General features: G+C 50.5%; 1 protein-coding gene across 3 annotated transcripts in view; it reads left to right on the top strand.

The window, feature by feature from the left end:
- The first annotated feature begins 152 nt into the window (after positions 1–152).
- The window catches only part of STK40 (serine/threonine kinase 40), a 19,496-nt gene continuing 2,049 nt past the window's right edge, over positions 153–17,599 (top strand). Inside the window, exons 1-9 of one of the 3 annotated variants that reach the window (XM_017736247.1) lie at positions 153–229; positions 5,562–5,674; positions 7,630–7,749; positions 8,729–8,814; positions 9,288–9,431; positions 10,601–10,828; positions 11,640–11,692; positions 14,597–14,712; positions 17,258–17,402. In XM_017736247.1, coding sequence (XP_017591736.1) covers positions 7,638–7,749; positions 8,729–8,814; positions 9,288–9,431; positions 10,601–10,828; positions 11,640–11,692; positions 14,597–14,712; positions 17,258–17,402 — 884 coding nt within the window. In that variant the 5' untranslated portion in view covers positions 153–229; positions 5,562–5,674; positions 7,630–7,637. Of the gene's footprint in view, positions 230–2,298; positions 2,490–5,561; positions 5,687–7,629; positions 7,750–8,728; positions 8,815–9,287; positions 9,432–10,600; positions 10,829–11,639; positions 11,693–14,596; positions 14,713–17,257; positions 17,403–17,599 lie in introns of those variants that run through there. The other 2 variants (XM_008635118.2, XM_017736248.1) reach the window with 2 other exon arrangements.

The raw sequence follows: 17,599 nt of genomic DNA, 5'->3' as shown, positions 1-17,599 counted from the left end.
TGGGTTTGAAAAGGCCCCTTGGTAAATCGCTCGTTTGTCCCTTTCTGCCTGGTAGGAGCTCGGGGGGCTGGGGCGCTGCTGCCAGCACGGGGACAGGTCCAGGGGGCCGAGGGAAGCACAACCCCTGACTGGGGCTGGTTTTGCCTCCAGTCTGGGCAGGAACGTCTGAATTTAGGCTTTTGGGACCTCTGTGCCGAGGAGGAGCCTCGTGTGCCTCAGCAGTGAGTAGGTGAGGGCTGTGCCTCTGAGTGAGGGTGAGTAACATCAGCAGGTGTCGGAGCCAGGGACGGACTGCCCTGCACTCCCGTGGGAGCTCACCCGAGGGGTTGAGGGGGATGGGGGACCTCACCCAGAGCCGGGTGCTGTCCTTCTCTGGTCGTGGCCTTTGGGAGCCCTGCTGCCTGTGCAGTACTGAGGGTGTGAAAGGTCTCACTGCTGTCGGGAACCTCATGGGATGGCATCTCCACCCCCCGACACAGGGGGTTTGGGGTTCCTCCTGTGCCCATCCAGCTGCTCCCTCCTGCCCAGGCTGTGCTGGAATGTGCTGCACTGGTGTTGGGGATTCAGCTCTTTGCTAGCTTAGAGCCTTAATGTATGGGCTTAATGTATACTGGTATGAACAGGTGTGCTGGGGGTCTCGGGCTGCAATCCCATGTCCAGAGGGAGCTGGAGAAGTCAGAGCAGAGGCCATGGCCTGGTGTGGTGGGGCTGAGCCACCACTGCTCTGCCCTGTGCTGCAGGACAGCCGGCTCCTCTGAGGCAGCAGGGACACAATGGGGCACAGGTGAGGTGCCTGTCACCCAGGTGAGGCGTGACCTGAGTGACAGCATGGGAGCACTCATCTGCTGCCATGGAGCCCCAGGCCAGCAGCAGTCAGGGTTCAGGACATACTTCCTCGTTGCTGGAGGGCTTGTGCTGCGTCCTTTGATTGTTTCTCTGTGGTATCCATGCTGAGGGTTTGATCACATAATTGTGTTCCTTAAAAGCAAAGTTCAGCTGGGTTGTGACCCTCAGGATGTTATAGAACTTGGAACAGGCAAGGGAAGCCTCATAGGCACCGAGCTGTGCTATGATTCAGCACAGAAAGGACGTTGACCTGTTAGAGTGAGTCCAGAGGAGGCACCAAGTTGATCAGAGAGCTGGAGCACTTCTGCTATGAGAGAATTGGGGTTGTTCATCCTGGAGAAGAAAGCCTTCAGGGTGACGTAACTGCCCCTTCCAGTACCTGAATGGGCTACAAGAAAGATGGGCAGAGGCTATTTACAAGAACCTCAAGTGACAGGACAAGGGGGAATGGCTTTACACTGACAGAGGGCAGGGTTAGATGGGATGTTAGGGAGAAACTCCTCTCTGTGAGGATGGTGAGGCCCTGGCACAGGTTGCCCAGAGAAGCTGTGGCTGTCCCATCTGTGGAAGTGTTCCAGGCCAGGTAGGACGGGGCTTGGAGCAAGCTGGCATAGTGAAAAGTCTCTTTGCCCATGGCAGAGGGCTGGAAGGGTCCTTAAGGTACCTCCCAACCCAAACCAGTCTGTGACTATGAATAAGAACAGCCCTGGGGATTGTGCCTGAGCTGCCCACTGAGCTCAGGGGGGTGTTACCTGTGAAGGTGCTCCGGGCAGGTACAGTGTGTGTCTCCTTCCTGCCTGGGAGCTCCAGCTGGGAGCTCTTGCTGGACAGAGTAGGCTCTGTGTGTCCGTGGTCATTTTCTGTGTGAAACGGGCTTTTTTGGTTAATACTTTTTGGTGAGTGTGCAGTTCCTGTCAGCGTGTTGTCATGCTGCAACCCCCAGTAGCATAGGCCTGGCAGTGTGTGCAGGTAACTTCAACACCTTTGTCTCCAGGTAGGGCCAGGTGAGTCACCGCTGTGAGAAACTGCAGCCACACCTGGCTGTGAAGTGTCAGCACGTGTGCGGGTCACGCTGCGCTCTGTGCACACAGAGGTCCTGCTGCAGGGGGTTGTGGCATATTGATAGTGTCATAAGCAATAAATGAGAAATAATACCTCCTAATACAACCCACCCTTCACCTCTGGTGGGGTTTGGAAGGTGAGCACGGCCTGACCACCGGCACAGACCGGGTCAGGGACTTGTGTGCTTGGGCAGCAGTGCAGCCTCAAGTGCTGCAGCTGTATTTCCAGGCTTCTGCTGTGAGGGTGTTGGGCTGGAATGGGGATTTTTCCTGGTGGATGTGGCCTGTGCTTCAGCACAAAAGGGTTAAGCTGAGGCTGGTGTTTATGTAACCAAAGAGGGAACTCCCAGAGATGAGTCCTTGGCTATCTCATGTGTTGATGCATCAGAAGGGCTTGAAGAAAGCCTGGCTTGTTGCTTGCACCGTAATTACGCACTGGAACCCTGTGCTTCAGAGTTTCCCCGGCTGCCGGGGGTGGGAGGGCAGGATGGAATTTGCTTTCCCTGATGTGTGACTTGGCCTGTGGAAGCCTTTTTTGTCCCTGAGGAGCTGGAGACTGACCACAGCTGGATGTGGGTGGAGGTAAGGTGTGCTGGGCTCCCATACGGGCTCCCAGGTGCTGGCTGTGCCTTGTTCATGTGCCTGGGATTCAGCTGATCCGCAGGTTGGGCTGAGGAAGGAGGTTCTCCAGTGGGGGGGGTCAGGAGAGTTTTTTTCTGTCTCCCAGCTTCCAGAGCTCAGCAAGTCCATACTTTTCTGGGTACCTTCTGGCAGCACAGGGCTGTCCCAGCCCCTCATGCTGCACCAGTGCCCCAGGATTCTTCCTATTTCTCTGGGCAGAGAAACGCTGTGCCCTGTTTTGAGCGAACTTCTTGCTTAGGAAAGAAGTTGAATGAGTCTCCGCTCAGTTCCAAGAACCCTGTGAGTCAGGGCTCCGTTTCGGGAGCAGGCTTCCCTTCCCGGAAGGGCAGAGCAGCGGAACACAGGCTGTACTGACTCATCCAATGGGCTTTTTTTATATATATATATATTATTACTTCTCTTAGAGAACGGTTCAGCTTCCAGAGCCTTCAGTAATGTTAACATTCCTGCATAGGAAATCTCCCCCATGCTGTGCAGAGGGAGGGGAGCGGAGCCCACCCTGATGCCCCCGCTCCTCCTCCCCACATGCCCATGTGGGATGATGAACAAGGAGCCAGGGAAGGGCTGAGGCTTCCCCTGTGCATTCCACATTATCTTTGGGGATGAAATTGTGCCTGGCTGATGTCAGGAAGGCTGAGCTGGCTGCTGGAGGAGGGAGAGCACAGACAGAATGGGCCTGATTTGACACTGAAGACCGAAACAAAAGTCCTGTGACTGAAACTTTGAAGGACACTATGTCCAGAAAGTAACTTTTGCCTGATTAAGGGTCATTTAAATATTAAAATGCACATAAGCCTAGTGAAGTACATGCTGCCACACATGACTTTATCGCTCAATATCCCCCCTAGATCATGCTGTGTGTGATGTGGGAGGAAGAGGATAAGGGTGGGCTGTAGATTAGGGGGGCAGAAATTTCACCTGGTGAGGAGGAAAAGCTATAAAACCCTTGGAGGCACTGGGTGGACAACTGTCCTCTCCCTGCTCCCAGGGTGGGATGATGCCTTCTTGGTGTGCTCCTGGTCTCTGAGGACCAGCTGGGACAGAAGGGGTGTGGTTTTGACCAAATTTCATACACTTAATGCAGCAGCCTGCTTTCCTTGGGATCTGCCCGTGAACATTCCCTTTAATCCCCCAGTCAGTGACTCCTCCGCAGGCCTGCCTGATCCAAACTCCGCCTGTTCTCAGGGAAGCTTTTCCAATGAGAACCGAGGCTCTGGCCCTGGGAGTGCTGATGACTCGGGTTTGAGCTGTTCCTGGCCGGGTTTGCCCGGGAAGGAGTGAGGCAACACTGGGATCGTCACTCCTTGCAGTGACACCGACCTGCTGGTGTTCCATGTGGGAAGCTGGGCCGTGGTGCAGCGTTTACCCATTTAATATTTTGTTCATGAAGGTTTTTTAGGTCATGTCCAACACAGCTTCCCGTGAGCCAGGCTTAAATGTGAACTTGGATTAACCCTCATTGATAAATACTGCCCACTGTGGTATTTGGGTTGCAAAAGGTGCAGCCTGATGCTGCTCATGTGATTCCCTTTTTTAGCTTCATTTTTGCAAACATGAAGGCTGCACAGAGAGGGACAAAAACCTGTGGAGCAGGTCTCCAGCTTCATCCCAAATGCTACAGCTTTTGGCTTCAGGAGAGAACGCTGGACAGTTTCGGGAATGCCGCTGCGTTGGGTGGCGGGATGTCTCCCATCTGTGGGCACCAGAGGCATTTCCCTGGAATGGTGTGAGCTCCTTGAAGGAGCTTCTTCTCAGCAGTCCTGAACTTCCAGCAGGTGCACTTGGGCTCTGTCACGCGCTGCTGGTTCCCAGCTCATCCACTGCCTTATTCACCATGATCAGCTCATCACAGCAGCGGGGTCGAGCACTTTTGGGGTTCCCAGTCCTCACACTAGAAGTGTCGCCACCACTGAGCTTGTGTTGTGCCCTTGGTGCAAGGTGAACCCCCCGAAAGTGAGGTGGGTGCTGGATCTGGAGCCGTGAGTGGTTTCTGTGCTGCTGAGTAATCCTGCTCATGCCCCAAAGGTACCTTTTCCAGCTCCAGCTCTGAGGTGTGGCTGCTGGACTGCAGGACCTGATTGTTCCTTGTTCTGGGATGAAAAGGGCAGTTTCCTCATCTGATGTTTTTTGTTGTTACACTGGGCACCGGGACATGCAATAATTCAGGAATTAGACAATTTCCTTAAGCTACATAATTAAAAGACATTACGTTTAGGTCTCCAAATGAATTGATTCATAATTCTATTAAAGCCATAGCTAGCACAGTGAGAGGCTCTGGACACTTCTCCAGTGAGATGTTCAATACATCCAGTGTGTGACATCTCAACTAAGTATGAATTTCTGTGCTGGACTTGTAACTTTGTCTGTGTGAGGGACTGTTTTTGTTCTGATGGCAGGACAAGGGAAGAGGGTGGTTTGATTCAGTTTGGATTTGGGGGGAGGGGATGACTCTGTCCACAGACAGCTGGGACTTTCCAGTTCTTGAGACTGAAAAGAAAAAAAATCATTTTAACATCAGCAGGGTAAGTCTTGAGAGAGAGCCTCCTACATCTCTGCAAGGAACCAGGATAAACCCATGTTTAAAACACCCCATCCCAGGGACAGTGATACCAGATACTGATCTGACCTGAACTCTGTTAACTCCTAGCATGATACAAAACTGCTGGTGGTGGCGAGGAGTGTCTTGGTGCTCACTCGGGTGTGTTTGAAATGCTGTTAAGCCCAGGCAGGTGCTGCATGGTGGGGGTTGAAGTGGAGCCTGTGTTTGTCCCTGCTCCGAAGGTCTGTCCTGTGCCACTTTGGAGATTGGTGACGTGGGAGTTTGTCCTGCAGTGCAGGGACTGAACTTCCAGAGCCCTTTTATTCTCTCACATGATGCCAGGGGCTTCAATCCTTTTCCAAGCCCAAACACACACAGATGTTTGGGGCCATATAGGTTCAGTGCATCCTGTGTTATCATAATCAGAGTAATCCAGAACCACAGCATCAAGTGTGTCTCATTTCACATTACAGAGTCCTCGACCTTTTGCCCATCCAGCCTTCTCCAAGGTGATGACTCCTGTCTCCTGAGACGTTGGAAAACCTAGTTTGGAAGAAGAGTAACGATACAGTTGATGCTGAACTACGTGAGTCCTCAGGTTGTTTTGTTTACTAGAACACCATTTGCACCAGCAGGCCTGTCCAGCCCGGATGGCACAATGGGTTAATCCCAGAGTTCCTGTGCAGGGGGTTTCTCCAGTGGAAATGTTACTCACATGTTTCCAGCAGAGGTGGTGATGTACAAGGGGTGGAGGAGTTTCTAAGAATGTTGGGTCAGGGATGCGGAATGAACGGAGCAAGGAGAACATGGGGTTCAGAACCTGTTCAGCTCACTGGGATGGTGACACTGCTCTGTGGAGGTGTGAAGGTGCTGGCAGTTGGGAGTGCAAGGATGCAAAGTCTGCTGCAAGACTCCTCCCTTCATCTCCTGGCTGTTGCTGATTCTGGTCAAGTGCTGCTGGATGAATCAATGCAGTGAGATCAGCCTGTGTCCACAGAAAGGGCGGGACTGCCTGAGGGTGAACTTCACTCAGAGGGAGATGATTTATCAGTCTCTTACGTGGTGAAACACCAGGGCTCTTCTGAAACAAATATGTACAACCCAAAAAATATTTTCCCCTGTCTGTTGTAGTAACCTCTTAGGGAAGATTTTTTCCAGGATTGAGTTTGAGTAAGGAAATGGAGCTGTGCTTGGTTCCTCTTCTCACCTATGCCTCAAAGTCTCTTTAAAAAGTGAGAGCACAGACATTGAATGTGTAGATGTTTGTAAAAGTCTTTGAAGCTATTTTCCAAAAGCTAGGTGAAGAGGAGGTGTACTGGGAGCAAAGCTTCCGTTGGCTGGAGCTGATGGATGTGGAGAGCTCACAGCACACTGGGGGCAGCCCAGCAGCTCACCTGACAGGTGCTTTTCCAGCTACACTGAAACAAGACTTTTCTTTAGAGAAGGAAGTGTTTTAGTCATAAACCTTGAATCTATTTGGCCCTTTAGGTCTTGGTTGTGTAATTCTGACCCAAATTCTCTTTAGATTTCTGAGCAGCAGAAAATGCATGTTGGAATCAGACTTTCTGCACTACCTGAGTAAGGAGGTGGTAGTTGAGTTTTCAGTTGTTGGTGTTGAATAGTGGTGATGTGTAGACCTTGAATAAATTCCTGGATGCAAACCATGAGATTCACATTCAATAGATCAAATGGTTTTTTGCCCATAGTGGTTGTGCAGGGAAACACACGTGTTGTCACCAGTGTTGCCTTTCACTGGAATGTCCATTGGAGCATTTAATAGTGTTTTAGTTCTGAACACAGCATTGATTCCTGCACGTGGAAGCTTAGGTGACAGGGTTTTATGTGCTGGACTCCAAATTCCAGCTGCACGAGATGTAGATAGATGGAGATGTAATAAAGTCAGAGCCTAACAAGCTACAAGGAGAGAGGGGAATTTTTCAAGGCTAAAAATACATTTTTGAAAAATCGTTGTGAACTGAGCTGAATCTCACAATAACTATTGTGCTTGTTTTCTATGCCCTTGTTGGGAAAGGTGAAAGATAATTTTTGTGGTCAGTTTTGTGCATTCTTGGCTGTTTGAGGAACAGACTTGAGCCTCTGAGGGACTCAATGGGTGGCTGCGATGCCTCGTGTGGATCCTCTGTGGAGGAACCCCCAAAATCCCCCGGGCTCCAGCAGCAGACACCCATACACAGGGCTAACTTGGGCATCTTCTTTCAGAGCTTTTGGAATATGTTAATTTGCAAACTTGTTTTTGCTGTAAAACAAGCTTTAATTATCTTGACTTGTTCCCACTATGTCTCTCAAACAACTGTTGTAGGAAATGTTGCCCTGAATAACGAGGCTGATTTATGCCTTGAGAACTGCTCTGAGCCTGCAGCCCACCCCTGGTCTGTCAGCAGGGAGCCAGGGCTGTGTGTAGACACACAAGTAGGCAGAGCCACCAGTGCATCCGTAGGTGAGAGCCTTCCAGTACAAATTGGGGATAGCAGGAGAATATAACTCGGTGGCTCATCAGATGGATCTCTCTTCTCTTTCAAGAGCCGAGGATGAAGCGGCGAGCATCGGACAGAGGAGCCGGGGAAACATCCGCTAAGGCAAAGGCTCTGTGCGCCGGGATTTCCGGGAATAACGCCAAGAGAGCAGGTCCTTTCATCCTGGGTAAGCAGGGAGGGGGCTCTGCAGTTGGCAAGGTGGCTGCTGGTGGCAAAACTGAAAACAAAAGGCACTGTGGAATGAGAGGAAAGCAGGTGTGTAACTCAGTGTCTTACCTGAGAGTGCAGGTCACTGGATGTGTAGAGCAGCAGCCTGAGAGCTCCTGCAGCTGGCCAAGCTGAGGAGACATGGGTTGCCAATGCAGCAAGGCAGGCAGGGCTTGGGAGAGAAATATGAGATCTTGATTTTACCCCCTTGGGGTTTTTTGGTTAGTTTTTTTTATTTTTTAAACTCTGTTCTTAAACTTTGTTAAAGACCAAATTCATTGGGGGGCTTTTTCATTAAATCTGCTGATCTGGAATGTATTGTCAGATCAGTGTGGGTACAGCTTATTAATTCACTAGTGGTCACTCAAAGTGGTATGTGTCAAGGCAAGGCCACTCTGCCAGCTCTGGAGAGTTTCTAGAATAGTTGTTGGTTCAGAACTGGTTATATAAACTGTCAGAAATCATAGACTTTACATTGGAAACCAATGGGTAATCAATTGGAGCTAACTAATTTAAAGTGAGGAGTGGAGACTGTATGTTAACTTGAAAGCTGGGGTAATTTGGACACCCCTGGGCCATCCCTGCAGAGGTGGCAGCTGTGTTCCCAGGTGTGGCAGTAACAGTTGCCATGGGTGTTGCTGTGAATGTAAGAGCTGTGTGGTTCAGGCATGCAGAAATTAGGATTTCTACAAACAGCTGGGCCATGTGTGGGCTTTGATAAATGTTTCTCTAGGGAACAATTGAAACATTGTCCCAAAAGGTTTCAGAGTTCAAGACCCTTTTTTTTTTTTTTTGGCTTTAGATTTGTGAAAGTGCACTCAAGCTCCTGCAGAAACGGGAACTTGGTGCAAGCAAACGTAGCTGGTGACAGCTGATGTAACCCGGGTTAGTCACTGCTGCTGGAGGAAAAACATGTCTGTTTCTGCTTTGTGCTGTAGGTCCACGTTTAGGTAACTCCCCTGTGCCAAGTATTGTTCAGTGTTTGGCAAGAAAGGACGGGACAGATGACTTTTATCAGCTGAAGGTAAGCAAACTGCAGGCTCCCAGACCTTCAGGGCTCTCCAGCTCTTGTGCAGAAGCACTTGGGCAATGAGTGGGTGGTGTGGGCTGAAGCAGTGCAGTCGGACACGGCTGCTGCAGCTTCCCCTTGGCAGGGCAGTGCTGCCAGGCACAGATCTGTGTCCATATCAGCCCTGAGACAAGGCCTCTGCTGCTGTGCTGCTTTTCCAGAGCCCTTGGATCTGTGCCTGAATGGGGCAGCTCCAGGAGGAAAAAAGCACCTGGGATATTTGCAAACAGCCACCTTTCCATGTTAATGAAGCTGCTGCTGTGCATTCTGCATGAACGGTGCTGAGTTCAGACAGGCCTGTGGCAAGGACACAACCATCAGAGCAATTACACCAGCTGTTAAACACATGGGAATGCCAAAAATGAGAGAGGGCTGGGGGCATTTGGGTGTCTCTGGCAACTGTAAAGGCTTTTTCCCTTTTCCTGAAGATTCTCACCTTAGAAGAAAGGGGTGATAAAGGAATAGAAACCCAGGAGGAGCGACAGGGCAAGATGCTGCTGCACACGGAGTATTCTCTTCTCTCCCTGCTCCACAACCAGGAAGGAGTGGTCCATCATCACGGGCTCTTCCAGGTACGCTTGGTCACCATCCAGGCTGGGGCAATGCCAGGAATTGCTGATGGATTGAGCTGCTTTTGTTTAATGTACAGTTCGTGCTGACCCTGCACTTGTGTGTCCAAGTTCCAGCACTCTGAGGTTAACCACTTCTGCTTCAAACAGGAGCTCTGGAGAGTACAGGGGGATTTTGGGAAATGTGAGAACATTCATGGATGGAACAAGCACTCAGCATTCCCCCTTCAAACAGGACAACAGCTGTTTCACTGGCAAATTAATTAGCACCTTTTAAATTTCTGCTTTTTGGTGTTGCTTATAACTTGTAAGAGGGAACAAATAGCCAAGAAATTGTTTCAGCAAGTTAAACTAGTCAGTGTGCTGATCAGTTTTTGTGTGAGTGAATTGTGTTGCTGTTGGTGCCTTGAGGGCTGTTCACTGATGTGAGGGGCTGATAGCAATTACTGCTTTGGGTGTTGGTATTGCCTGACTTGCTGGTTACATTTTGTCGACACACTTTTCACTTGAGACCATCTGTACTAAATGTTAAATAAGCCAATAGTCCAGCTCAGCTGTGTCTTGTTTAATGTCATGGAAGAGCTGCTAATTGTGCCTTGAGATTTCTGTTCTTCTCATGAATGGTGTGTTGGATCCCTACTGTTCCCAGAGGCTGCTCCACTGCAGGGCTGTCCTGGGTTCAGCTCAAGGTGTCTGTGTGCATAAAGAGCATCAGTGCTGATGTGCACACAGAGCCACATAGCAGAGACTTCCTCTGCCTTCTGCTCTCCTCCTCCTAGGAAAATTTCTTCCCAGTGAGGGTCGGGAGGCCCTGGCACAGGCTGCCCAGAGCAGCTGTGGCTGCCCCTGGATCCCTGGAAGTGTCCAAGGCCAGGTTGGACAGGGCTTGAAACAATCTGGGATAGTGAAAGGTGTCCCTGCCCATGGCAGGGGATGGAATGAGATGAACTTTAAGTTCCCTCCAACCCAAACCAGTCTGGGATTCTGTGATTCATTAAATAGAGCTCCTATATCTTTTTCAAATCCTATCTTGGGGCAAAAACCAAGCGCTGTGATTGGATTTGCTTATTTTGGGATCACCCCCCAGTTACCCAGTTACTTATTCTGCCAGGCTCTGTGCATGTGCCCTGGAGCTTCCCTGAGGGGTTGCTCCTGTGTTTGCCTCCCCACAGGACCGAGCTTGTGAAATCATAGAAGATCTCGAAGCCAACAGGATGGTCAGAAAGATGAAGAAGCGCATTTGCCTGGTGTTGGACTGTCTCTGTGCTCACGATTTCAGTGACAAAACAGCAGATCTGATCAATCTGCAGCATTATGTCATTAAAGAGAAGAGACTCAGCGAGCGGGAGACCGTGGTGATATTTTATGATGTGGTACGAGTGGTAGAAGCATTACACAAGGTGAGGGCTTGGTTCTCCCTTCCAGTGCTGGGAGGCAGAGTTTTCCCACTTTAGAACAGTAGATGCTCCAAAACTTCCTGGGGCGGGCAGTGGCCAGGTTACAGGGCATGGGTGTTAACAGTGTTCTGTGTAACACCTCGTGCCCCAAGCCTTAAAGAGCATTCCTTTCCCTCCCTGCTCCTCACGTTTCTGGATGATAATGTGGTGTTTGTGGGCTGTGGAGAGGGGCCAGCTGGGCTGAGGGCAGGTCAGGTGAACCACAGTGTGGTAACCTCAGACAGGGGCAGTCAAAGATGAGAGCAGAGCCTGATCAAACACAGGAAACAGAAACTGTTTCCTTGTGAAGCAAGATAAATCACAGTGTAAGAATTGATTTGAGATCAGAACCTCCAAGTACAAGTTTTGAGATCAATAAACTAGAAACTATTGTAATAAAAATGGATTCTGCTGATGTTTGACTTGTTCCCTGTGACACAGGGCACTTGTCCTGCCTTGGCAGGGCAGTGCAGCATGGGTCTGTTAAAGAAATGCTCGTCACATTGCTCTAACCAAGCCTGGACACTTCAGTTTCAGGTCTCTTAGGTACACTAAGTCTGTCTTTGTGTTCAAAGTAACAAATTTGTTTGTTCTTCCTCATCACAGTCAAAAGTGAAGGGCATAAAGTACCCAGGGTGGACCTTGACCTCACTTATTTCTGAGAGTGCAGATGCCATGATTTGTTTTTAGTGCTCTTTTTAGTGTCCAAGTATGAAATTTATACTTCTACAAGAAATAGGCTTTTGCTCATGTAATATTCTTATATTTTTTGCAGAAAAATATTGTGCACAGAGACTTGAAACTAGGAAACATGGTGCTAAACAAAAGGTAAGTCTGCTGGAGAGCTGCTGGCCTGGCAGTGGTCTTTTTTCTCCCCTGAAGCAGTTTTCTAATACAAGCACAGCCAAAGGCAGCACTTGAGTGCCCTTGTGCACTCAGCCCTCAAGGAGGGTGAGGGAAAGGGAAACAGGCGGTACAAAAATACAAATCCAGCTCAAAGTTATATAAATTAATCTCCAAAAATGAATTTAGCCCCACCTAGATAGTTCACTTTTCCCACCCAGCTTAGTGGCCCCTTGTCAGGATGTTTTTTTGGATTCTAACTGCTGAAAAGTGAATTTTATAGTCATTTAGTAACCTGCAAGAGAAGTACTGATTTTATATATACTAAAAAAAACAAACAGGAAAGCATGGTGGTTGGTTCTGTTCCCATCATTCACCCTCCATCATGCTGAAGGCATTCCCAGCCCTGCCGGCTGTGCTACAATCCCAGCAGTGTTAGATCTGACTGCTGCACTGCTGTGTTTTTGCTAGCAGTGAAATATTGACTTATCTAAACAAAAGCACTTCTGTCCAGTGTGTATTTGTGTATGCAATGGCTCCCTTGTTCCATTTGCTGGTCTGTCAGGAGCCTCTGGAGCCTGGCAGGTGCTGGATGCTGGTGCAGACCCAGAGGGACCAGCCCAGAGAAGAGGGGCAGGAGCTCAGCAGGAGCTCAGGGCAGGGGGTGGGGGCCTGGCTCTGCTTGGTGGCTCCTTGGAGCTGCTCAGTGCCTTGGGGTCTGTGTTATTTAGCTGGCAGCCTAGTTCAGCTCAGATCCTCTGCTCTCTCCTCCAGGATTACATTACTGACTAAATATTTTGCACTAACTTGAAGAATGAGTGGAATTCATCCTTTTCACACTGTCTGGGTTTCTGTGGAATGAATAAAAAGCGGGAAGGCTGGAGTTTGCAGGCTTTGAGTCTACAAAGCTTGCAGGTTTGCTGGGCTCACAGCTTGCTGCTTTCTCCTCCCTAACACTGAAAGGAAATGGGTTTTATCTACAGAGCTTGAACTTCTTGGTTCCCCCCACACACACACGCAGCAGCTGCTGCTTCTCAGGGCCACCTCGAAGTTGTTTCAAGTTGTTTCTGTAGAGCTGCTGTAAGATAAATCTCTTCTGCTTGCTGCTTTGATTCTCCTCCTTGCTGGAAGAGGCAGACAAAGGTTTGTGCTTTAAAGGATCCATGCTGAACTTCCCTTCTTTTCTGGGCACTGAGTGCAGGGGAGCACCCCACAAATGGGGCTGCACCCAGGGCCCCACTAGCAGGGGGAGGTATTTGAAGCTTTGAACACACTTGCCAGAGTCACTCTTTGTGTTACATCTCTGCTTTTGCTTTTTACTAACAAGCCCATCAGCGTTGGTGAGGGAAAGCTGCAGCCTGTGAGTCACGGGGAAGGGTGGGAGAGGCGTAAGAACAATCTCCATGGAGAGGAGCAGCCCGTAGGGCTGAGCAGAACCGTTTGTTCTGCTCCAGCCATGCTCACAAAGAGCCGGGTCCCTTCTCACGGCAGGGAATGAAGGTAACAATGTGGCACTGCAAGGGCCTGGCAGGCATGTCCCACCTGGGGCTCCCTCAGACCTTGTCCCCCACAGACATTAAAGCCTCTCAGGTTTCCCCATTAGCCAGTGCAGGAGTTGGGTGATTACAGATTAGATCAAATTTCAGGGAGTAAATAGAACCAAGCAATCCTGAACATTTTAGTGTCCTATAGAGCACTTAGTCTTTTAAATCCTTAACAAATCCTGCAGCTTGTTATTCAGCCAGGGAAGTCTCCTGACAGTTGAAGCTAACACTTCTTAAACACAAATCTGTCTGTTTTAATAACCAGCTCTCCATGGCCAACCCACACTTGGTTCTATTTCATTTGTCTGTGAGACTGGCTGGAAATGTTTCTTGGTTATTGTGACTGACTTAATCCATTCTCTCAGGCTCTAGTTGTGAAATACTTTTCAAGAAATGTTCCAGACAGTGTTTTTGTACTCACACCTTTACATTATAAGTTAAAATCCAAATTATCTGAATGACAGAGAAGATTAATGGAACAATAGTTTTGTAATTAGCTCACTTTCACTGGAAAATATCATTAATGTGAGTTGGCAGTACCATAGGGAAGTAGGGATGAATTAATAAAGAAATTTTGTGTACCTGCAGCTCTCCCTTTTCTGTGGGAGGTTTTTGGGTGTCGATCAGGCTTTGTGTTCTGCTCACCTGTGTGTGGAGAGCAGTCCTCTGGATCAGGTGGAACTGCCACCAGGCTCCTGTGTGAGACTCTTGAGTGACACAGAAGTGGTTGTGCAGAGTCTGATCACAACTCCTGCAGCTCCTCTGGTGACTGCAAACACACAGTGCTCAGGAGCTAGGCACGGGGCAGCTTCCACAGGGTGTTTTCCCTTGGCTCCCAGAAAATGCTGTGTGGAGAAGATGGCAGCGGGGAAGCGCAGGGCAGAATCAGCAGCTAAAATAAACCTCAGCTTTGTTGACACTCATGCCCTGCAGTGCTCAGGCACCTCCTGGGGCAGATCCCGCAGCTCTGGTGCTGCAGGCTGGGATACTCCTGGGAGATTGTGATCCATTGTGGTACCTGTGTGGCTGCAAGATGAGCCAGGTACACCCTGTGCTTGCAGCCGTGCTGACACAGGCCACCCAGACATTGTCACAGCTGTCACAGACCCTCTTACTGCCCCTGTGAGTGCTTTGCAAGCCTTGCTGGCAGGCATGGAATCCCTCCCCTTTGGGATGGATTGTGTGTCTTCTCTGTGTCTCTGTGTGTCTTCTCCCAGCACTTCAAGCTCCCCAGAAAGCCCCACAGGCACAGTCCCTGTTCTGGAGTCAACTTCCTGGCTGTTCTGCGTGGCCTGTGCAGGATGGCCCCTGTGTTCCCTGACATCTTGTGCTTCTTTCTGCCCAGGACTCACCGGATCACCATCACCAACTTCTGCCTGGGGAAGCACCTGGTGAGTGAGGATGACCTGCTGAAGGACCAGCGCGGGAGCCCTGCCTACATCAGCCCGGACGTGCTCAGCGGTAGGAATTCCCCTCAGCCCCACCTCAACACACATTTCACTCTTTTGTGCCTCCTGACAATAAATAAAACCACCTGTTGTGTTCCCATATGAACCTTCATGAGAGCCTCTTAATTAAGGTCCAGTTAGAGACTTGGTCTGCTTTTCCAGCTGGGAAAGCTGGAGGGAAGGAGCAAGCCTGACTTTTTTCTTAAGGCTTGTCTGAACTTCAAAACTAATTCAAATCTGGCTGTTGCCGGATGAGTCTGACTGCAGACATTTTCTGTTTCCAGTGTCAGAATTCAGTTCTGAGGCTTCCCATAAGCTGCAGATAATTCCCTGGGCCTGAGGGGCAGCCAGTCCAGATCCCACCAGGATGTCAGTGTATTCCAGCTGTGTGCACTAAGAGGAGCGGTTCCTCCAGTTGCTGCTCACTTCCAGGAGGGAGCTAGTGACCCTCTGGGCAGCTTCTGGACCAACAGAGAGGAGTTACTTAAAAATAAAGGAATTATGAGAGCAGGCCAGAGCAGTCTGGGCTGGATCCCCTCTCCAGCAGCCTGGCCTGTGCATTGTCTCCAGCAGAGGCTTTGAGCAGCATCTGGCTCTAGCACAGAGCAGCTTTCCCTGGTGTCCTCCTGCCTTTAACTGTTCCCAGTGCATGGGACCATCGGGAACAGCTGTGGCTGCTGTCCGGTTGCTTCAGTAGGTTTCTCTCCATGAGCTCTCATCTCTGCTATTGTACCAGCCTTTGAGCAGGCAGTGGTGGTCCTGGTTGTCAGTGTAGTGACCCAGGCATCATTTTGGGGCGTTTTTCTTCTCACACAGGTGAGCTGGACTAGTGTTGAAGGGCCCATGTCGTACAGGTGCAACTGTGCACACAAAGCCTCTCGTAGATCCAGGTATTGGGCATTAACACATGAGTTACTTGTTCCTGGTATCCCAAGCAACTGTGTTGCAGAAATGCCCTCAGAGGGAGCCCATCCTGGAACATCCAGACCCAGTGGACTCCCCTCAGGAGGTTTTTGTCAGGTTTGCAGGCAGCAGCAGTAAATGCAGCCGAGCTCTTCTGTCGTGATCTGCCAGGCAGGTTTGAGGCACTTCCCTCCCAGCCAGGAAGGGAGCAGAGGCAGGCGAGAAGGTGGATCCTGGGGTTTTTGCAAGCCTTTCCTGTTCTGCAGGATATCCTGAGGCCTTTGTGACCAGATGGATGATAGAAGTCAACTGCTCTGCAGGAGCTTGGCGCAGTTGTGGCTCGAGTGGCTGGAGGAGGCTAGAGGGAGCTGCTCCTTCCTGCTCCAGGGTGCTGATCTGTCCAGGCCTCCAACTACCTTCTCATGTTTCTTCTAAGGGCTCTCTTGTAGTGTAACTGGCCACAGGGCACTGAACAGGCTGTCTTGGCTGATCTCTGACAGCTGAGGCTGCTTGAGATCCTGCAAGGCTCATCCTTAGCTCAGGACTCATCCTACTCTGCCCAGCCTGGCTCTCGCTGCCATTGTGCTGCACCCCAGCTCCGGTGTCTGCCAACAGCCCTTCCCATGGGGCCCATCCTGTGCTCTCCAAAACACTCTCCCAAAATTGCTCAGCCTGCAGTTACCCTCCAAGTATCAGGGGACAAGTTACTTGAGGGCATTCCAGGCATCACCACCACCTTCAGGCTTGGAGCATCCCTCTGTGTTGCTGGTGCTCCTATGCAGGAGGAAGCTGGAACGCCTGAGGAATTAATCATTGTTATGGGTCTCCAGGAGAAGCTGTCTCTGCTGAGGGATGGCTGCTGAAATGTCACAGAAGGAAAAGTTGGAGGAGTAGGAAGAGGTGCCTTTTTCTGAGCATATAAAGCAAAGAATAATTAGTACAAATACCAAATGCTGCAGCAGTGACTCACTGTATGAGTCAGAGGAAGTCTCTCCCTGGATCCTGTGCTGTGCTGTAGCACTGGGGTTTAATTTTGTGACCCTGTCCATGCTGCTATGTGCTGATTGTTGTGACCAAAGGGGCTTAGAAGCAGCATTTCCATCAGGTGAATCCTGGGGCTGCAGCAGCCTTAGGAACATCTTTGTGCAGGAAAGCACCTTCCTGCACACTCCATGGCTTTACATCTGGCTTCAGAGGCTGTGTGCTAGCTCCATCGCCCAGTCAGAGTCCCATCTCCATGGGCTCAGTCTTACCTTTCCTGGGCTTCTCTCCTGCCTCCCCCAGCCCTGTGCTCCCTGGCCCTTGAATTCCCTCTGCCCTGGCCCAGACTTGCAGCCTGGTGGCTCTATGGGATGGCAAGGGACACTGACCCGGGAACTCCAGCACAGCAGGTCCAGCTACCTGATGCCCTTAGTTCACAGCAGGGATATTCCTGCTCCATAGGGAACAGGAGGACACTTATGTGGAGATGGACAATTTGCTCATTCACAGAGGATGAGCCTTGGAGGGAGTTTTGGTCATGTTAGGGGAAGCCTCAAATGTCTTGGTTAATGCTTAGAAAAAGGGTCCCATGTGTCTCTGCTGTGGGAGGTGAAGGGGGTTGCCAAGGCTGTGCTTTCCAGGATTTTCAGGCTGTGTGTGCCCTCTCCCTGCAGGCCGGCCATACCGTGGGAAGCCCAGCGACATGTGGGCGTTGGGGGTGGTGCTCTTCACCATGCTCTACGGCCAGTTCCCCTTCTACGACAGCATACCTCAGGAGCTCTTCCGCAAAATCAAGGCTGCCGAGTACACCATCCCCGAGTGAGTACAGCCTGCCCTTCCTGCCTGGCTGGGGGGGCTTACTTGGCCTTACTGGGCCAGCTGGAACTGGAGGGGCTCCCCTCAGCACCCCAAGGGTCACAGCAGTACTCACAACAGGCTGTGTGCAGTAGACGCCAGGAAGCAGGAGCAGGGCTGGCACAGCGTGTGGGAAGGTGAGGCAGGGTCAGAGCAGTGGT

The sequence above is a fragment of the Corvus brachyrhynchos genome, unplaced genomic scaffold (genome assembly GCF_000691975.1).
Source record: "Corvus brachyrhynchos isolate BGI_N302 unplaced genomic scaffold, ASM69197v1 scaffold65, whole genome shotgun sequence".
NCBI classification, from domain to species: domain Eukaryota; kingdom Metazoa; phylum Chordata; class Aves; order Passeriformes; family Corvidae; genus Corvus; species Corvus brachyrhynchos.
The sequence above is the reverse complement of the archived record's forward strand: the minus strand, read 5'-3'. Positions and strand labels throughout refer to the sequence as shown.